The 22,875-nt window shown below is 40.0% G+C and overlaps 2 protein-coding genes across 2 annotated transcripts; both read left to right on the top strand.

The window, feature by feature from the left end:
- Positions 1 to 623: 623 nt before the first annotated feature.
- LOC138208695 (arf-GAP with dual PH domain-containing protein 1) lies at positions 624 to 19,018 on the top strand. Its single transcript, XM_069166769.1, has 11 exons — positions 624 to 919; positions 3,616 to 3,746; positions 4,687 to 4,778; positions 6,738 to 6,820; positions 6,965 to 7,077; positions 9,637 to 9,783; positions 11,159 to 11,242; positions 11,439 to 11,501; positions 13,544 to 13,615; positions 15,746 to 15,977; positions 17,575 to 19,018. Exons 1-11 carry the CDS (start codon positions 832 to 834, stop codon positions 17,601 to 17,603), a joined length of 1,134 nt encoding a protein of 377 aa, XP_069022870.1. The 5' UTR covers positions 624 to 831; the 3' UTR covers positions 17,604 to 19,018.
- A 1,466-nt stretch (positions 19,019 to 20,484) lies between these two features.
- Positions 20,485 to 21,558, top strand: uts2r4 (urotensin-2 receptor 4). Its single transcript, XM_069167724.1, has one exon. It carries the CDS (start codon positions 20,485 to 20,487, stop codon positions 21,556 to 21,558), a length of 1,074 nt encoding a protein of 357 aa, XP_069023825.1.
- Positions 21,559 to 22,875: the final 1,317 nt, after the last annotated feature.

The following is a 22,875-nucleotide window of genomic DNA, read 5'->3' on the forward strand; positions in this document are numbered from 1 at the left end:
ATAATAATTTAGTGTGGCAATAAGTCATAATATGGTTGTTGATTTATGTTTTTTTTATTATTATTATTATTGTTCAATGTAGCCTGGAGTCCACTCACTTCAATTCTCTGATTTCTAATAGCAGAATGACCTTATTGGATGCTCATATGCATATAGTACACAGAACTGCACACTTGTAACCACATACTTTTACATTCACCTCTTTCTCTGTGAGTTGGCTTAATTTTGGATTTGGAGATATTTTCCAATGATTTTGTGAATATCTTTGTTGAAAATCTCTGATAAGAATCGAGTCTGCCAATTCTATTATTCCTCTAAATGTCAGTTTAATATGTTCACGTTATCACCATGCTCTTAAAGTACTGACATATGCATACCGCCCATTTGGCGCCGGAGGGTTAGTGCATGTCAGTGAACTACCCACGAATTATGCAGAGAAAAACAAGCTCGTCGTTTTACTTCCTCGTGTAGTGTTTCATCCCCTCCTCTCCGCGCAGGTAGTCCCGAGACTGTGCGCTCATTTGGCTGCAGACTTCTACAGGACGCGCCCCGCAGGTCCACTTGAACGGTTTCAACACTGGACTCCGGGTCGCAGAAAACCAGGACAGAGAATGGACGTTTCCGTGAAAACTTTATGAGGAGGCCTTGATTTGATTTGTCATTCCACTTTACCTCTGCTGAGGGCGCATACCTGTGTGGACTTGTCTACTGTGGGGGGAGTGAAGCCCAAGTTGACACACCTTTCTCCTTTGCGGATCGACTGCACCCCCACGTCAGTCTCTCTCTCTCTCTCTTTCTAAAAGTTGAGGAATATTCGATCTGCACGCTGAAATGTCGAGTAATGAGAGAGCTACCCGTGCGCTGAGAGAGGTCCTGCAAAAGCCTGGAAATGACGCCTGCGCAGACTGTGGCGCACCAGGTAGGTTGGAAACAATGCCCTCATTAGCTGTAAATAATTACCAAGGGGCAACATAACTTCGGAGGAGATGCGTTGCCGGTATATGACGTGTTGGAAGTGCCACACATTTAACTAAACTAACGTTAAACCACTTGTTCCCCTACTTTTTTTTGTAGTTTCCTACCACTGCTAAAGTAGACTATTTCACGGCACTTAGACTCCAACAAGATGTTCCAAGCTCTTTTGGTGCTATTCTGACCATTAATGTGTGACAAGGCGAGTTAGGAGCTCAGAAAGAGGGTCTTTCCTGGAGCACTTGAACAGCGCAGGTGAAGCCCACTAGTTGTGTGAAGTTGGGTACAAGAGAAGAAACTTCAGCAAGTGTGGACATGCAGAGTGTGGGGCTTGAACACACCCTCATCCAGTTGAACCCAACAGCGGTGGTCCTCTCCAAGGTCCTTTACTTACATTTGCAAATGCTCTTAATATTTTAGGAACTCCTGGGTGATACAGACAAAATCAAATATTATGATATATTTTTACCGAATATCTCAACATCAGTATCATGATATATTAGGGATTAATATTAACTTTCACTAAATATTTACATCATGAGGTTTTTGATAAGTAATCATCAGCAATGTGGAGTTGTTGAGAAAAAAAGTTGAACGTTTTCAGATCGCACAGCTGTAATCCACATTAGCCCTTTTAGGTAGAGATTTGCCAGAGAATGTACAGAACATAATGGACTTTGCCTTTGGAGTTTTATTCGGGAGCACTAATCAAAAGACATGTCTACTTACTACCCTTCCACATGTTTACTCACAAATACTGCTTTTTTTCAGCTTCAGTTTTAAGTACCTTATCAATAAAATAAACTTTATTATCTTTCTATATACACAGGAAAGAGAAGAACATTATTTTCCAAGAAACTACTGCACATGTGACTAGATGTTGTTTCAGAAGAAAAAAGTACTGTTTGTCGTGTGTAGGTGCAGCTCTGTGAGGGTATGAAATACTAACGATTGGTCAAAGTCCGCTGCCATTTCATAGGTGTAGTTTAGGAAAAGATCATTTAATTGGTTAATTTCAACCAATCAGCATTGGTTCTCTTTGGACACTCTGCCATCACTGCAACTTCCAATGGTCCGTGTCCACCAAAGTGTTTTTTTCCTGAGTGAAGCATATTTTTGAATAAATGAATGCCAGCAGCTTGACGAGGTGCTGAGCGTTTATTCTGTGGGGCGGACCAGTGTCCGCCCTTCAGAGTGACTGTGCAAACACTAATACAAGCCAAGTTCCCAGACTGTTATCACATTGAAGAAAACTAAAGCCTTGAGTGACAGTCGGCGCACCCCGGCTACCTGACCAACACCTCCTATGAGTGATGCGACCTCCTGATTCACAGATTAGGTTAGGTTAGGTTAGGTAGTTACTTTATTAATCCCCAAGGGGACATTTTTTAACTTTAACTAAGATTAGGCACTGGGTACAGATTTATATATTATATATTTCTGTGGCAGAGAAATAACAAAAAGTCACATTCTGACACTTTTTTTGTTTGTTTGTTTGTTTTTTGTTTTTTTTCCAAACACGTCGTTACTACATTTTGACTTTTTTGCTGCACAAGCCCAGTTCATGCACAGTTCATAACAATGCAAATCAGTTTGTCACAATGAAACCAAAAAGTCACCGCATCGATGCCCTGGGGACGTATAACAAAGATAATATCACTGCTAGGCCTTTATTTCCTCATCCTTACATATTTGTTTATCCAAATAACGTCTATTGAGAACCTGTAGTTGTTGGGTGTTACGTTCCTTGCTCGAAGACCGCTTTTATAACCAAGTTTCAAGAATCCACCTCCCAAGTCACATTAAGGCACATATTTCCTGTTATATGTTGTAACATATTACATGTTCCTTGTTGTTCCTACTTCTTAAAGACTAAAGTTACTTTTTGTGTTTGTTGGTTCATTTTTATCCAGCTCTCTCTTTCTTTGTGAAACGCCAGCATAGCAAAGAACTAGGCATGAGTAGCCTTATAACCAGCCGGGGACATCGTATTCTAATATGCCTGTTATTGTTGGAAGATTCAACAATTCCCTACGCACACACCCATCTGTGATCTGAACTGATACACACACACACACACACACTGTTTACCGGCATGCTGTTAAAAGGTTTCCAGGAAGAAAAGACAGTGTGGTCAAAGCGAAGAAAACATTTCTTGTATCTTAGCACTCACTGGAAAAATCTGAATCAGAAAAAAATTGATTTATCTGAGGAGGGAAATGTTTTTGTGACAGGTGTTTAAGATTGTGGAAGTTGTAAAATTGAACAACTTCAACAGAAAGAGAAGGATTTTTATAACTAGATGGCCACTGGAGAGAACATACCCGAACATTAAGGAAGATTTCCTTCAGTCTAACATGAGAGGAATAGGAAGTAGCGTATGAACCTCTTGCTAAAATGAACAGAACAGTAAACACAGCAATGGCTGAAACTCTTGGCAAATATAGAAGCAAAGCAAGAGTTGCCTCGTGTTGCTTTACATAGCTGCTCTTTAGTACGTAAAGGAATGAAGTTCGATGCTCGTCTCTCTTACCCGCTACATCCTTCAATGTTTCTTGTCCCTCTATAGCGACCACACCATCTCTTTTCTCTTTTACCTTTATCACTGTAGTCCATTTGTACTCTCTGTCTTCCTCTCTGCAGATCCTGACTGGGGCTCGTGCACCCTGGGAGTGTTCATCTGTCTGGCCTGCTCTGGGATCCACCGCAACATCCCCGACATCAGCAAGGTCAAGTCCCTCAGCCTGTCCCACTGGGAGGACCAAGAGGTGCAGGTAGGTGTCAGAGCCAGCCGCACCACCCTCCTCGCTGTTATGTTCATATGTTTCAATATGCGTTTCTGTAGTAAGAGCAGATTTGAATAACAAGCAGCTGGAGGCAGTTTTTAAATCAGACCCATTCATGATAAAGTCCAAAGATGACCCTGACCAATCCAAAATGGAAAGAACATAGAAGATACATGTGAAGCATATTAAGACTTGACATTGACTCAATGATGACCGTAGCCAAAACTATAGCCTTATTACTTCTTATTTTTCTTCTTCTTAAAATGACATTGACATCCTTTTTCTCATAAAAACACAAAAACAAAATGCAGAATCTGTATTTAAGAACATTTTTCATTTAACTACTGGTTTAACTAGTGGATACAAGATTGTTAGTGTTTGACCAACCAGTTGTGATGTCATAAATCCTCCTGGCAAATACACACCGTAATTTCAGTATTTCGGTGAACGCAGAGAAACTTTACAGATCCAGGTACAGAATTCTAGTTTGAAACTCCACACGTGGATATTCCACACATTCACAAAAACCAAAACACATGTTTGAATGGAGGTGGACTTTAAGATAAGAAGCATCCGGAGAAAGAAAACACATTCCAGTTCATAAGGCGTCACAGACAATCAATTATTTGAAATGTTAGAACATCCCATTCCTGCCAAGTACATTTCCCACCCTGTACTGGACTCACTCCAATCCAAAAGAAATGATGTGGGTTCTTTGCACATCTTTATCTTAAAATATTTGTTGCATTTGTCACTTTGGCTCTCTGGGTTATTCGTTTTCTCTAACACTGATGAAGATTTATTTCTGGAATTTTGTTCTCCTATTGAGGAAATCTGTTCTGTAACTTTAAGGCTGTATGTCGCTGCTTCAAGGTGCCATTCATCCTCAAATAATCTGCTCGTTTCATGTATCTGTGTGCTTTGTTAGTTCATGGCTGAAAATGGTAATGAGCTGATGAAGAATAAATATGAGGCCGCTGTTCCATTCTACTACTACAAACCAACCCACAAGGACTGTCAGTAAGTAACTATAGCAACACACGTACACACAACCAAATATCTTTTATAATGTACACTTCTGTTTTGAACAGTGTTTTGTGGTTTCCTGTTTTTTTTTGGCACGTGCATGTGTGTGTTCACATGCAGAATTGAGGTATTTCTATGGAACATGTACATCCAAAAGGCTATTTTTTGTTAAAAAATAATCTATCGGGACAACTCTCAGTCTGAATTATAATAAAATGTGTACTAGTGAGTGGGGAAGAACCACATGTTTGTAGTTCGTACACTTGAAACTTGATTACACTGGATTTACAATGTTCCGACCAATACGTAGTTTCACAATAGTTTGTAACGTCATGTACTCATTTAAGCTAATGTTTTACTTTCAAGATGGATTTGAAATGAAACCTTCAATGTCACAAGACTGAAAGCTGTGTTCTGCCACGTGTGAGCCCCATGTACTCACCTTTGAGATGTGGCAGGAAGAAGTACACACCTCAGAACTGTTCTGGAGCACCTTTTGTTCTTGGATGTGTTCCGTTTTAGGGATTTTCTGCTTTTCTACACAGCAGATTTGCTCAAGCTTGGTCAAGTTGTTGAGGGTGTGTCTATGAAAAACAGTTTGCCTCTTTAAATCATTCCACAGATTGATAATGGGACTCAAGTCTGGGCTTTGACTCATTAACCTTTTGCATTCTGGCTCTGAACTGAGTCCAGTACAGCTGCACTATGATGGCAAAACAGACAATGCTGACTGCTTTGCTTATTTGTAAAATTCAAGGCCACCATTCAAATGTATGTTCAGTCTATATCCTGTTGCAACATAAATAAATATAGTTTTTAGTCAATTTATCTATCAACTATCCAGTTTTTCCTTGTATTAATAATTTTAAGGCATGCAGCAAATCCTCACAGAATTCATCTCATTATATTTATTAGTATTAATAAAGGGACGCAGGGTGTGTGATGGATTCAACTATTTCAGTGAATGTTTTATTGTTTCACTCAGCACAGCATTAATATGATAAATAAATAAAATATAAGACAAGGAGAATGGTGGGAATAGGATGTTTTGTGTGTTTTGCCTTGTTTTCAACCTGAACACAAACCATCCATTCTTCTTCATGAAGTGGTACATTTTTCATCTTTTTAACTGGTCTTCTTCTGCTCTCTAACCAGTGTTTATTCCTGGTGCTCTTTAAGGCTTGTTGTTTCATATCTCCGTGATGCTCTCCTGCTCAGTTTGTAACCTTCAGGTTACCTGTTGATGCATGAAGACTGTGTTTAAATGTATTCGTGTGGCTGTGTAGCTCCCAGACAAGAATGCTTGGAATTGAATGAGTGTGTGAATTTTTAGGGCAAACCTTCTCAGGTGACACAAATCAGACACACGCACGCACGCACGCACGCACGCACGCACACACACACACACACACACACACACACACACACACAGTGGGCCTATAGATACCAGAGTTAAGTCTTACCTACCGGGGGTTTGGCTTGGCTGAAAACGTAGTATGCATGTGTTGAATGGAAGGAGTAGCTCACCACTGTATCTGTAAATGTCTGCTGAAGGACAACTTACATTCCCACAGCTTCAACATGTATCTTGTGTGATCATTTCAGACTGCTGGAGGAAGGTGGGTATTTTCTTTTGCTTGTTTTTGTCTGTGTTGTCTGCAACAAGTCTATAAACCTGAACAAAAGAGAAGGGTTGTAGCTAATACAGTAAAATTATATATTGTTATACTTTTGTTGCAATATAGTATGAATGAAATCGAAAGCAAATCATTTTGAGGCTACTTCTGCAGAACTCGTTCCACTCTTGGTTTCTGCTTTAATGTATCAGTCTTTACTTTACAGCCCTGCCTCTTTTTCATCGACCACCAAGTACACAAGACAATTCGTCTGCTTTTAGCCACTCATTTTACTCACTAGCTGTATTGACATTGTATCTATTAATGTGTTTTCTAGGGTGTTGAAGGAGCAGTGGATCAGAGCAAAGTACCAGAGGAAAGAGTTCTCCGAGCCTGGGAACAGCTTCACATATGAGGAAGGCGAGTGTACAGATGCATACACACACACACACACACACACACACACACACACACACACACACACACACACAGTCACACACGCAGACACGTATGTGGATTTAAACACACTCATGCTAATGACTGACCTGTGCTGGCTTCCTGCAGGAACTAGAGATGGCCTGTTGATGAAGAGGGGGCGGGACAACGGGCAGTTCCTCAGCAGGCGATTCGTCCTTTCAGAGAGGGAGGGGACTCTAAAGTATTTCACCAAATATGATGTAAGCAGCTTTTAATGAGACTTTTGGCGGCAACTTGCAGATCAACACACACTTTTCAAGTTGTTCCAACTCCTGTGAAACACACACATACATACACACACACATGCAGCCACAAAACAAATACTTTAATTAGGGAACACTTTAAAGACATAAAATAGGCAACATCCCCACATAATATGGTGCAGTATGTTGTCACACATACACACAACTGGTTTTGTAATCATGTATACCTACCAAGAGACAACAAAATAAATACTTGCTCCCTCCGCTGGGTTTCAGCGTGCTCAGACAAGCTTAACCAGCAGTCTGTCCTCTCTGTCAGTGTGGCTGATTCACTAAGCTCTACACCACCCGAACCAATTAGGCCTTGAAGCACTGGGAGCACTTTGTTTGTCACAGTAAACCAGCTCAAGGGAAGTGGAAATAATATATTTAAAAAGACTAAATAAAAAGAGACTCACACCCTTTTTTTTCCTTTTGTTCTTAATATGGAATTTGAGTGCTTTAGGATATGTCTTGGCATACAAATGTCTCTTTGGTGTGAATGTTTTTCTTGTTTTTCCAAGACTGTTTTCACTGTGAAATTTTTTTTCCCTGTTGCATCGCATTCTCTGAGCGAATCTGCTGTTGTAAACAATAACAACAAAAACATCCTAATGCCGTCATGGCGGTGGTCGAAAAGAAATCGTCACTCGCTGCCACGCTCCCTTTTAAAGCCTTTGAGCTGGTTGGGATTTAGAAGAGCCCAGAAGTGTGTAAAATATTCACACCCAAATAACAGTGTGACTCAAGTCCAACTGACTGCTCCTCTACCAATTTGCCTCACTTTGTCTTGCCGTTTTTATCACAACTCAAGGAGTCGGCACTCATGTTGACGCAAAGGGGGACGATGTAATGAACTGTCAGATCTCTTGTAATTAGGCTGTGTTTACTGTGTTTGTTTTCTGTTCAAATCAAGGATGGAAGAAATGCAGAGACAATCTGTTTCTTCTTTAGATTCTAGTCAGGGCAGATTAAAAGCACAGCATCCACAAACAGGTTTGCTGGGATTAGAATTGATCTTGACATGATAGATATCAGTGATGCAAACTGATGTGTAGAAAATAGCTGTAGATATTATTTTCCCAGTTAAAAAGAGTGCAAAATATTGGCTCAGGCCTCGATACTATATACACACAGACATAGACTCCATAAATATTACTTTTTCTGGTTAAGCAGAGGCATGAAAATAATTAATGTTTCATAAAAAGGTTAATTTAGTACCATGTCTGTTGAAAACAGTCAAATTAAGAGGTGTATGAATTGGTCCCAGTTAATGTGATCTTTATTTGTTTTCATTTCACTTTTTCACCCTGATGTGGGTTTGGGGAGAGAAATGTGAACTGACAGATGAGATTTCTGAGACTCCAAGCAGAAATAATATGTAATTTGTTTTTGTGGACTTCCGTTAAACATGATTGACTGCAGTGAACTTTCATAGGCTCTGTAACTGTCACTGATTTTTACATTTTATGCGGTGCTACCCAAGCCTAGTATTACCAGATCCAAATTCACTGCATGAATACATGGATCTGGTGACGCTCCATTGGAGATCGTTTCCAGTCATTACATCGTGATGGACGTACATCTCGGGTTGATTTTGAAACTATTGGAGCAGCCTTAAACCAATCTATAGTCACCACTGTATGATGTATATTTTCTTACAAAACTCCCCTGGCTGTAAACAACCCGACCCGACCCAGTGTAAGCACAGACCAATGCCATTCGGTAAATAAAAGTTGCAGACGCCGGCTTTTATTCCTCTATATTTTTGATTATTGCAACAACTATTCTCATCACTTCATCTGGTTCTACAACCGGCACCATGGTTGGAGCCGCATTTTAAAACAAACTCTTGACTTAATTGTCATGTCATTCAGCCTCGCCCACTGGTCTGATTGGTCAGCCATTCAGAGTGGTTTCCGTTGGTCTCTAGATTTCAGGTTCTGAAGTTTGAAACAGTTTGTTATCAAGAACTGTTCAAATGTTGTCTTTGGGTGTGATTGACCTCAATATAGCTGACATCACCCTGGAGAATAACATGTACATTTATATGTCTATGAATTACTTTTTTGCAAGTAAAAGTAGTAATGGACAGAAGAAAAGGTGAACAATGTAGTAGATTTGACAAATAATGGTATTATTTGTTTGGGAACCTAAACAATGAGGAAGTATACAAATATGGTTAAATAATTTACAAAATTATTGTTTAAATATTCTTTATTAATTCAGGTAAAACAAAAGATTAAAACATGCAAAAAATAAACATTCAATGGAATCGAGATGTAATTTTTTTAATTTTTTTTTTAAATCTTAAATTCCACTTTCTCACATATTGCATGAAGATGGTTGATAGAAATAATACATTTTGACTGTTTATTTGCAGCCTCTGGCATCCCCTCATCCAAATCCAGCACAAATATCCATCATGATTTCTCCAAAATTGCCTGAAGATGAGGCAGATCTGTAGTTACTTACATGTCTGTCCCCTGCCTTTCACACACGTCCTCTTTCCTGCAGGCTAAGGAGCCCAAAGCAGTGATCAAAGTGGACACCATCAACGCAACCTTCCAGCCAGAGAAGATAGGAAACCCCAACGGCCTACAGATCACCTACCTTAAAGACTACAGCACCCGCAACGTCTTCGTCTACAACGACAACGGCAAGGTCTGCATCTCTGTACTATCTGTGTGATGCAGATATATTTCAGACTGGATGGACACAAAAATAACCATAAAGAAAATCTAAAGCATAGTTTATAAAAGACCTGTCACTTTATTCTTAACTGTTAACTCATTTTAATGGCATAAGGTGGCATTCACATCAGAGGTTTGTCATCTATCGCACCAAGAGACAGATGTATTGAACGTACCTGGCTTGTGTTGTTGTGGGCGAGTCTCCAAACCTTTTCAAAACCATCTTTAACTATTTTTGCTGGCTGAGTCCATTAACTGGTGACATTCAAGCGCACCATCTGTCATTTTGTGTCATTCATAAACACATTGAAATATATGGAGGAATTCAGTGTTGTCTTCAGGTTGAGGATTTTGGAGTCCGACAGAAAACAGCATCGTAATAATGGACCACCTTCTGATTTGGAAGGTTATTTTTCCAGTCTGTACACATGAATGCATCATTTTGAAAAATGTTTCAAACAATCCAAACTATAAATTGAATTTTCATGCAAACAGTAACATCACTGACAGCTGCAGTAAATAACACTGTTACATCTGGTTCCAATGGCACTTGTCAAGTGTTGGGATATCTTAGGCAGCAAGTGAACAATCAGTTCTTGAAATTGATGTGTTAGAAGCAGGAAAAAGTGGCTAGCGTAAGGCGGGTATTGTTGGGTGTTTCTGGTATTCGGTAGTTGGTACCTAAAAAAGTCAATAATTTTTTTCCATGAGTCATAATAGGGTCATTCGTGAAAGTCACCCCTTCTTATTAGTTTTCTGTCAGTCCATCTGAAAGTGATTCCATAACTAAGTGTATATTAGGCCTCAAACAGAAGGACATGTGGGGGCGTGTCTGGTTTGATTGACAGGCCTGGGGTGAAGTCAGGTTTCCGCCATAGGTGTGTGTGTGTGTGTGTGTGTGTGTGTGTGTGTGTGTGTGTGTGTGTGTGTGTGAGGGGGGGGGGGGTGTATGTATCCACCGCTTACTTCTCCCCAGCACGTTCATATATGGTAACATCTGGCTCCAAGACAGCAAGTTGGTGACACAGAAATGACAAACTTGAAACTTCAAATTGGTAGTTCACAAACCAGTGGGGGACATCACTGTAGTTCATCGCTTGTTCAGGAATGATTTGACAAAGAATTCAGGTTGTTGAATTAATCAGAAATTAGTCTGATCAAGCATCTGTGGGATGAGCTGGAAAACTATGTCTGATCAATGGAGGCTCCACCTCACAACTGACAGGACTTAAAGGATCTAATGCTGACATATTGGTGCCTGATACCACAGGACACCAACAGAATTTGTTTTTATATAAGACGGTCTTTCCTAACGCTGTGTGTCTTCAACTTTTTGTCCTCATTAGGAGATCGTAGACTGGTTTAATTCAATTCGTGCAGTTCAGCTTCACTATCTAAAGGTGGCCTTTCCAGGGGCAACTGATGCTGAGGTAAACACACACACACACACACACACACACACACACATCTACCTACCTAACATGTACTGTATATATTCTTGTCTGATCCTGACAATCACATGACTCCATTACGGTTACTTCCTGCTCATGTTGCCACTGAAACAGTTTGTATCCTCATGACGTTGATTTTGAATCCCTTTGATTTTCTTTTGCTTGTTGTTTTCAGCTGGTACCCAAACTAACCCGGAACTTTCTCAAGGAGGGATACATGGAAAAAACAGGTCCCAGGGTGAGTAAACATTTGTCATACGCATCATACGGACACATTTCTAACTTCTCTTTGCTGTAGTTCATGCATGTCCCCCTGAGGTTTTCCCAGTGCAGCATTTGTCTTTTAAAATCAAACACACAAGTTGAAAGTAAGGCAGAGTTGTATATTTTGCCACATGGGCTGTAATTTATTTTCTGAAGTGTGTTAATCGATGTTGCACCTCGCTAATTGCAATTTTAGTTTCAACAGTGAATCAATTCCCTTTTAGTGAGTAAAGTAAGGTGAAAGTGTGATAATAAACACTATGTTAGTTCCATATGGGATAACATTTCTGGGATACAGAGGCATTCAGTTCAATTTTATTTTATTTATTTAGCACAAAGGCACAACACAGAGTAAAGTCCTTACAAAAAGTACTATGCATAGATCTAAAAAAGGAAGAGCATAAATGTGCAAGAATACATCGCACTTTAAGATATTAAAGGTTGCTGATCAATTAAACAAAATAAGTTATAAATCGCTTACTTATCTTATTGAAAATACTTAAATCCAAACCAGGTTTAATTCTAAATTGAGATTGAGACTAAGATCCCATTAAAGAAGTTAGTCTTAAATCACCTGTGATCCCAGCTCTCCCTCTTCCGTCTTTAATTGAATGGGAGCCGGGCTAAGTGGCTAACTAGCCCAGCTGTCAGCGCAGCTACTTTCCACCTCCACCTGACAGGCTGACTGACAGCTGGAATTACCGCCTGTACCTGCCTGCCTCACTGTGGGTCCTTCTGTCAGGCTGTCTGTCAGGGAGTGAAGGGCTCCCAGCAGAGCATCGACTTCAGTCTCAAGTGTACAATACACACACAAAACACAGATGTTGGAATTGAGCACAAAGAGGTATTTGCACCAAAACTCATACATTAGCGTGTGTATAGACATGCGGGTGCTTTCATACATACAGTCGGAACCGACCGACAGAGACCTCGGCAACACAACCGGTTGTGTGTTCAGACACGCTCAGACACAGACTCTCAGTTTAATCTCCGTCTGTCAGGCTGAGAGATGAAAGGACTCATAAACTTGCTGCGTTGGGCTCATTTGCTAAATGGATGTCATAATTCATTTTCTTTGCACACATGTAGGACGTGGAAGAAGTCATATGGCAAAATTAGAAGGGAGCAGTCAGATGTTCAGCCTTATGCCACAATGAGAATATCAAACACGTTTATGATGACAGTTTGGAAGCAGTCAGGGACCTGAGCATCCTCTTTATTTGTAGCTGAAAAGACTTCAATAAATTCTCTGAAGGTGCTGTGCTTCACTTTTTTCGACACCTGCTTTCATGGTTGATTTATGGAAGTAAACTTTTAACAATGACAAGGTTTCAAATTAAACATCAGTGTTATGAAAGAGGTACAATAAACATTCAGTTGGGGCTGCCAAAAGAAAATCCTTTTGACAGTATTAAGTACGAACAGAGAAGGTGGCAAATCAAACAAAGAAGAATGCTTTTATAGCACTTTTGAAAACCTAGGATCATGTTAAATACATGTCCATGATCAGATGACAGATACAAGAGAAGGCTGCACCACTGATTCATGAAAAGAAAGGCTGCAGAACACTCATCCAATGCTCCTTTTTCAGTATTTTAGCATCTTTTTTGACACATTATTGACCCAATTCGTCTCCATTGAGTAACAACTACAAATTCATTGGCCAAAAACATCAGTCAGACGTGACCCCTTTCTGCTTTCTTAAATCACTTTGTATTGGCTGTTCATGGAACACAATTTTGAAGACATCATTTCGAGGTCTTTTAACTTTTTTTTTTTTTATTTTATAGATAAGCAAGACTAACCTTAGGATTTGACAGTCTTAGATAAAGGAAACTCAGGGAGGAAATCTTAAAACAAAACAGCCACTTCAAGGCAGAGTGTGACTCACGTTCTGATTTATAACCACACAGACACCACCTTTTGGTAGAAGAACAATGCTCCCTTGAGTCACTATAGTCTTTATCTGTCTCACTCACCCCGTGTCTGACTTTGTCTCCCTGTTTGTCCACATAGCAAACGGAAGGTTTCAAGAAACGGTGGTTCACTCTGGACCAGAGACGACTCATGTACTTCAAAGATCCGCTGGTATGGCATTAACACAAACAAACCTCTACTGGACTTGATATCTTCATTACAAACTACCAAGTGTGAAATACAAGGTGCCTTGATGGTATTCTCCTGCTCTAAAGACATGGAAATGAGCACCATGGCGAGGGCTTTTTTTCATTAAGCAGATTAGATTTAGTTGGTAATGTTGGGAATAAGAAGTCATGACTCAGTGGGGAGAGAGGAATGTAATGTACTTTCATTCCCAACGTAACTTAATTATACTGATGGTGTTTCTTACCATGACCTCACAGTGGGGATTTCCTCAGAGTGAAGTGCCAACCCGCATTAAATCACACTGACACTTCTAAAGACAATGTATAGACTTTTTTCATAATTAATTTGATATGAATGGTTAATAGGTAGAAATGTGGTTTAAGAAGATTCTGAATGATTAGAGGGAGTTTTTATTGCCGTGGTTATCACAGGGCCAAAGGCCTACAGAGAGGCTGGCTCAGATTGCCCAACTCTTGGCTGAATACACATCAGCTAGCCAAGGCAGACAAGCTCAGTATCACTGCTGATGCAATAGTTCAATAAGGAGGTGCAATAATTATAGGTGCTAAGTGACTGAGACTGAGAACAAGGAAAACTGTAACTTGAAAGGAAGAGGAAGTGTAGTGAAGTCGAGTGTAGATGGAGAATATGTGGAGGAAGATGCTCCCAGTGGTCTAATGTGATCACTGAGACATTTACTACATTATGAATGTTAGATGTTGTATACACAATGGTCCACTGTGCATGTGAGTGCAACGTGTTTACACTTTTGTTTACAACACAGTGAGATCTAAAGTGTCTTCTTTAGCAGCAAAAAAAAATTCCAAACAGATAGTGCGACACGATTAATTGTATAAATTGTATATAATTCTTGCCTCTATACAATCTCATTTCAAAATGCCAACGATACTGCATTTTCATTTGGAGACATCAGACGCATCAAAACAAATGCTCTTACTTCTTACCACAACAAATAACAACGTGCCGTTACATCATGCCATGCAGAGCAGCAGGAACCATCAGTATGGAAAATAAACCCAGTGGCGAAAAAGAAAGAAAAAGCAAAAGCAGGAAAATATTGATCAAAGGTTGTGAACTTGGTTGTTTTTATTTTCAGTGTCAGATTTAGGAAGCTGCTGCTTTTAAGGTAACAATAGCATTCCGGGTTTTTTCCCAAGGTTGATGCGTGATGTGTCGTGCCGAGTTCTGCCTGCCCACTGAGAATTGCATGCACCTCGCATGACCACACATACTGTAGCTACACGGAAAACCACCAGACATTGTAACTATTTGGCAAAGTAGAAGGCCTACTGTTTAAAAACTATGTCATCTTCTTTGTCGGTTTCATCAATGATGATACATTTTGCTGATAAAACCATTTAAATCCTTTAAAACTCAGTTTTGAAGTGTTCTTATTTTTAGCTGCCTGGTAATGCAGCCCGTTTTTTCAGGTTCATTATAAAATGTGTGAAATTTGTACTGTCAAAACCAATTGGCTCAAAATTTTGAGGTGCATCTTGCGAGGTGAATGCCATGGCATAACATCGGTCCTGTATCAGGCACCATTAGATTTCCTTGAGTTGTCTTCTGTATCAGGTAAATGAGTGCACTAAACATTTTTATTTTAAAGAAATCATGAAAGAGAATTGTGATCTCAATTCGAAGCAAAAAATGTGTGATTGTCATTTCTAAACTGCTGTTTGACAGCTGAAAGTATCACTCAACTAAACAAGAGGGGGACTTTTTTGTCACTTGACCCTGAATTCGGAAGTATTTACAGCTCATTGTACCTCTTGTGTTTATTCTCAACGTTAATGAAAGCAACTACACTCTCACAACAGTTTGACTTTACCTGATCTAGTTGCTCTTGAAGGATTATGGTATTATCGTTGCATACCAAATCACCTCCTTTATATCTCGTATATCGCTTTTAGGGTAGTTGGTCAGTTCTATCAGTAATAAGCAGAGATTTGAAACAAAAATAAAAACAATTTAGTTTATGATGCAGAAGAATCCTGTGTCATAAACAAAGGTTACATTGCACCCTCAGGCACATGATGAAAAGTCTGTTCTCTACAGCTGACCTCTCTTTTATTCTCCCGATGTTTGAAGGACGCCTTTGCCAAAGGGGAAGTTTTCTTGGGGAGCAAGGACCATGGTTACAATGCCTCCCTCGGCTTGCCTGCTGGCACCCACTGCAATGGCGCCTGGCAACACGGTATCACCATAGAAACACCTGAGCGCTTGTTCCTGTTCACCTGCGAGACAGAAAGTGACCAGCAGGACTGGCTGAAACAGTTCAACGATGTCCTGAGTGCTCAGATGTCCCCGAAGGAGTACGCAAGTAAGAATTCAGAGCTTTGAAATGGTCATCACATATTTTTTTTTAGCATTTAGCTAATCTACTGGGCTACTCTTTACTTCAAGTGGCTGCTCAACAGGTGCACCATGGAATTGATAACAATGCCACAAAACATGAATTGACACTTTCAAATTTAAAGAATATATTTGAGCAATTTTTGCCTTTAGTAGACAGGTACAGTTAAAACAGAAAATAAATGTTTAGGAATGAAAGCAGGGGAATGACATGCAGTGAAGGTCTGGCAGGCCAGAAGCTGAACCAGAGACTGACAGCTGTAAACATGTGTGCCCATGACATGCGTCCCAACACCCTGGCTATCAGGTTGCCCCCAAGACGTACAGTTTAAAAAAAACAAAAAAACGAATTAGGCATGTTAACATCAGTTGAATAAAGAAGCCATCTGTATCTTCCAACCACTCTGTATATTATATACCGTACACTTCCATGGATGCACCAAACCGTCCCTTACTGGACACTGGGTATCTCCAGTGCAGCAGCTGTGGGTTAACTACCTCTGTGGAGTGTTAAGGGCGAGTGGGATTTGGTTTGCAGAAAACCAAAAGGATGAAAATTCCCTTTTATATCTTTACTGACATGCACTGCTGTTACGTCACTGGAAGCCCTGGTAGTTGTATATCAGATCTGACAAGACTAATGCTCACTCCCTCATTGATGCATCAACTACTACTTATATAATAAACACGCAGTAGTTTGGTAAAGTCTGTAGTCAGGTAAAGCTTTATTTGATGACTTCTTTTATTTATTATCCTGTATAATGTCGTAAAAAAAATTTAAGCATTTTAGTTCATAGAAAATAAATTTCCAAGAAGTCCAACACAATTTGGTATTAATTATGATCATTGAAAGACTTCCAGAAAGCAATGTACGCTCCTTTTCTGTTCCAACAAGGGAATGTTTGAAGGCATTCAATACATGAATTTCACTCCCAAGTGCATCTCCACCCACAGAAATGGTCCGTTCTGGTTTGCTAACCTCAATTTGAACCGTTTAACGTGTGTACACAAAAACAAACAAACAAAAAAAGTTTCGAAACCAGAAAGGTTGTTTCTCTTTGGAAACACTGAATAGTAAAATAATGACCTGTAAAGACGTCGCCGGTGGGCATCTCCTATTTAAGGGCATTAAACAGGGGAATGCAACAAATGGAGGAAATGCCTGCTGGTTCAGAAGGTGGCAGCCTGGGTCCATGGTCTCTGAACAAAGTACCGTTTCAAGAACCAGAACTTTTCTGGTTGAAGAGCAGTCAGACTCTCAAATACAGTGGCAATATACAGGAAATACATCACAACACAAAGGTGTATAGTTGTACGGTAAGAATGGTATTGGTTATCATGCTAACTCTAACAGTGACTCATACTTAGCTGGAAGCGATGAAAGTAAAGTACATGATGGGAATGTGATTCGTCTTGCAGGCATTTGCTCATAAGCCAAAGTAATAGTCATTGAAATAATTGACCTGATGATGTTTGAACTATTAGTTGTACAAAAGGATTTGTCTGAATGGGAAAAAGAATGTTTGTTTTTTTGTTGTAACTTTGAACTTTCATGTATTTTCAAGTGGAGGCCTTGTTCAAGCACAGGCATTGATGGATCAGAATCCTGTGGGACCATTTCCTCACCTCTCACCTCATCACCAATCTGACTCAGGACCCACGACAGTGCTGCCACTGACTTGAAATCTGACCTTCATCACTACAATGGAGCTTGTTGTTAAACCCTAAAGGGATGGTCACGAGATTAAAAATACAAACAGGACCAAGGCAATATCAGTTGGTACAGAAAATAAAACAGGAATTATTTCATGCCACAGTTATATTTTACTTTTATTTGTGGACGGCTTTGGCATTGATACTGCATGGGTTTTTTTGTGTCTGAATGTCTTGATGGCACTCTTAAGTCATGGTGGCTACGACTCATGTTAAATACTATCTAAGACACTCCCTGTGTGTGGATATATTTTTAATGGAAAATGTATTCCATCCTTTATGTTTTAAAGCTGACCCTGTGATGTACTGGCAACTTGTCCAGAGTGTAGCCCGCCTCTGTCCAAAAGTTAGCTGCAATAGGCTCCAGCTCCCCCGTGACCCTGTATACTCAGCGGGTATTGATAATGGATGAATGGATGAATGGATGAATGGATGGATGGATGTTTAACAGCTCTCATGGACTAATAACAATATAAATTGTATTGTACATTGCTTGCAAATCTTAACAAAGCAAAGGTGAGAAGTGCCTTGGTCCTCTTGTATTTTGTGTCCAACTGTAATAATGATTGTTTAATAGTCTTCACAGAAGACATGTTGACATGTCACAGTGAGGAAAGCGCAGGTCCTGGTGTTGTGCATGCTGCATTACTGTCAGTCATGGCTACTAGGACACCTGAATGGACCTTTGCTTTTCCTACTATGACAAGTCAAAGTGCCTGCAGTAAAAAATACCGATGGGTCAAACAGGTACAGACCATCCAAAAAAAAAAATTCATTCACTGGGATCGATTAGAAAATGGTATGTTTTATTAAAATCCATATTTCTTATTGGTTTATATTAACCTTTTCTATAATTTTATCTCCAGTTCCTTGGTTCTGTAAATAAATCAAAACTGAGTTTGTTTTTCTCTTCTAATTCTTATCAGAATATCAGAAAATTGTCTTGAAAGAAAATAAAGCAGACTTGCAAATGCATTAAAATATAAAAGCTTAAAACACCAAGAGCCACTGAATGGTGATACAGCACCTCCATGTGGCATAACTAAGTACGTGTTGAAAAAAAAATTCAATAATAGGTTATTTTTGTCCTATTTTCTATCAATATCAAACAACCAAACTATACATTTTAGTGGTACTTTTATTTTAACTTTGTTTTCTTCTTTTTGTTTGAGGTACTCCGTTTATGATGATGTGATTTTTTTTTTTTTTAAAGGCATTTCTCAGCTTGACCATGACTGATTGACATAGAATATGAAATTATTGACGACCATTAATAAAAAGATATTTCCTCCAAAAGTTTCCAATGGTTCTCTTTTTAGATTTGTGTGTTGCAGAAGCAAAAGAAGTGAGATGGGGCACATAAATAACATCTGAAAAATGAAAGGATTAACATGCCTTTGGAATGAACAGAAATGGATACAGGTACTACTTTTTAGCAATAACCGTACACTGTTATTGTGAATGTACATGTGTAATGTGTTTTGTTTCTGTATACATGCTTCTGTAGTTGCAGACCCTGCCAGCAGTTTTTGGGTGTCTAAAACTACACCTTGGTGTGTGTGTGTAGGTTGAGGCCCGAGAGGAATACCACATAAATCTATAGCTCCACGCTAGTTTTTCACCCTGGTGAGAAAGAGAGAGGAGAGAAGGGAGGAGAGGACAGTAGCCAAGAAAACTCCAAAGAACAAAGACACAGCAGTCGTCTATCAAAACTGGGAGATAAATGGGGGGGCTCAAGTTTCAGGGACAAATTGATGATCCATCTGACACCAAGTGATTCCACAGAGGTACTGAAGAGCTGCAGATAAACACCGTGGAGGATTCGGATAACAGAAAGGATCTGTAGCTCAATGCTTTGATCAAAGACTAAATGAATGTTGACTGAATGAATTGCAGCTGCTGAGTCAATCTTACTTTGCACAATCAAGGCAAGAAGTTACAAACTTTTGAGTGCTACTCAAGACACCCGGCTCATGGAGAAAGGACTGTGGATTTTTTGTTCCTGCCATGCTGAAATTGATCTATATATCTCTAATCCTCAAAGGGAAACTCTCTGATGATGTCAGCAACTGAATCAAGCACATTTCGGCATTGCAGGAGTTTGCTATCCAGGACTTTGAACACAGTTTGTCCAGCTGAAAGGCGCCATTCCTCCCCGCTGCTCCTAAATGACCCATGTCCGATCTACTTCAGCCCTCAGCCCAACAGAGAAATCCCTGTAACTGAGAACATCTCTCATGTTGGAGGTGTCTTGATGCCTTAAATCTTTACTGGAGGCTTTCATGCTTTGTCAATTTCAGAGAAGTATGGGATCATGAGTGTGTAGAAAACCTTACATTTGGGAATGCACACTGTCAGTTACAGGCAGCTGTGTAGTCACTGATGCACCCAGCCATGTCAGTGGTCTATGTCCATTTGCTCTGTGGATTAATGCAGTTGTTGTTGTCCTGTGCACTTGTACCTCCTGCCCTTTTATGTTTTTTCTTGGATTTAGCTCCAAGCAGTTTCTATAAAATCTCATAAACTGACAAGCAATGTTTTCTTTTGATCTCTATTGTCTGGGATATATAATTGAAAATGCTCATTTGACCATCTTTACAGTCCGCTGCTATCATCAATCTGTACTTCAACTGACACTGTGAGATGTTTGTACAGACTTTAAACCTTTTATGTTTTCAGAAGTCCATCGCCAAAGAGCTGTGTGTAAATTGTCTCTTCAACGTTCAGGCCTGACCTCTGATCTCTGATCTGCGAACCCTACCATGAACTGCAGTCTTAATGCCACCGTCACCCCCCAGCTGGGAAATGTCCTGAGCCCAGGGGCTGGAGATGGAGGGTCCCAAGGGAGTGGTAGTGGAGCTGGAGGCAGTGGAGTGCTGTGGGTGACGTCCCTGCTCGGTGCCACGTTGATGATAATGTGTGCCATGGGTGTGGCAGGGAACACGTACACACTCATCATTACACGCTCGGCCGCCTTGCGCCGGACTGGTTCCATGTACGTCTACATCTTGAATTTGGCTCTTGCTGACCTGTTGTACCTCTCCACCATCCCCTTTGTTGTCTGCACCTACTTTGCCCATGATTGGCTGTTCGGCGAGGCCGGCTGTCGCATCCTGCTGAGTCTCGACCTCCTCACCATGCACGCTAGCGTCTTCATTTTAGTTGCCATGAGCCTGGAACGTTACCGTGCTGTGGCTAGACCCTTCGGTGCGCACAGATCCTCGTCCCGCAACCGACGGCTTGTAGCAGGGGTTGTTTGGGGGTTAGCTTTCATTCTGACGCTTCCCATGATGGTGATGATCCGACTCAGGGAGGGTAAACCCACTGTGGCTGGTTTGGTGAAGAGAATCTGCTTCCCCACCTGGACCCCCGAGGCCTTCAAGACTTATATCACCATGCTGTTTTTCACAAGTGTCTTAGTGCCTGGATTGGTAATCGTTGGGTTGTATGCAGGGCTAGCCAGACGCTACTGGGCAGTGCAGGCGAGCTTAGGCGGTAGCAGCCGCTCGGCCCGGAGGAGAGGACTCAAACAAAAAGTCGTATCGATGATCTTCAGCATTGTAGTAGCTTATTGGGCTTGTTTCTTACCTTTTTGGGGATGGCAGCTTGCCAAACTGTTCTCTCCAGAGTCCCTCAGAGCTTTGTCTCCAGCTGCTCATAATTATGTCAATTTCTTTGTCACGTGTCTCACCTACGGGAATAGTTGTATCAACCCATTTCTTTACACTCTTCTGACTCGGAATTACAAAGATTACTTAGCCCAGAAAGGTCATTCTGTGGGGTCAAGCAGAGCTGATCCTGCGTCAGTTGTGACGACCCCACTGCATGACCTTTAGTGGATGAGTATAAACAGTCATTCCATAGAACGGTCTTGACTCATCAGCCTGAGAGGTCATTTTGGCTCGACATTGCAAATCATTTCAAGCTGGTTCCGCTAAAACTTAAGTTTCCCTGCTGCCTTAAAAATGTGAGTCAGCTGAACTTATGTTGAAAGGTTTGTTGAAACTTTTATGTGTTTGTAAATATACAACCAGCTGAGGTAAGTAAATTCAGCTTAAGAAAACATGTTCAATAAACGCAAGATATTGAGCTCCATTAAGTTGCACTTATGTTACGCTTTTCTTTTACATTTCCCAGTTTTAATAATTAGCTCTTCATCTGACATGAACTACAACTATGGTCACTTTGTACCAGAGCACATGTGAGGCAACATGTGTGGCTTCTTCCACTTACTTTCTTAAATGAAAAGTGTCGGGAGAAGAGGGACCAGAATAAATAAATAGAACACAATTCAGCATGTATTAATGACACACAGCAAGTTTACGTCAGTCAAATTTTCTTTAAACAAGAGATTAAATTCTCAAAAAATGCTTGCTGGGAGTTCTACTGATGAGTTGTTTGTATTATTTTAGAAACTAAATTTGATATTTTTAGAATAATATCAGAATTTCATTCATTGAACTCATCGTATCAAGTCAAAAGGCTTCAAACCATAAGAGCTCATACTGTATTTATTAGCTTTCAAATGGTCTGAAAATTAAAACTAGAACATTTACATTGATTTAACTTTAAATTTAAAAAAAATTACATTGATGTGAAGTTAATGACAAATGTGTGATTAATTGAACTAAATTCCTGTATTATGTTTTATAGTGTAGTAATTTTTGACAAAACTGTAATATTTGTGAGACGTATATGATTTGTAGAAGCATTTTCTTCAATCTGTGTGAAGGCTGCAAAATGAGTTGGTGTGATGTTACATATTTCCTGCTCTGTTAAGGACTGAGAGAAATTCAGCATAGCATGTGGATGTTTGCTTACAATAAAGTTTGGTTTGTATTCTTTGTATTATAATTTGACTCATGTGCCAACAACTAATTCTGCCTTTTCAGTTTAAATGCAAGCAATTTTTCAACTTAAAAAAGGTGTTGAATAAGCACTGAAAAGGTTACAAAATGGGAACACAAAAGTTCTAAAAACTATTTATAGAAAGACATACAGATTTGAAGAATTTCTCTGAGCCGTTGCTGTATACTGTAAAATGCAAAAGACAATGGAATGAAATGTAAAGACTGCTTCAATTTTTCTATTACCGTACTCTTCGCTTCACACCTCGCGCACATACATACAGGATATTTGGTCTCTTTCCAGGG

Source organism: Embiotoca jacksoni, unplaced genomic scaffold (assembly GCF_022577435.1).
Source record: "Embiotoca jacksoni isolate LCO1_2020_lvr unplaced genomic scaffold, fEmbJac1.0.p SCAF_4, whole genome shotgun sequence".
NCBI classification, from domain to species: Eukaryota; Metazoa; Chordata; class Actinopteri; family Embiotocidae; genus Embiotoca; species Embiotoca jacksoni.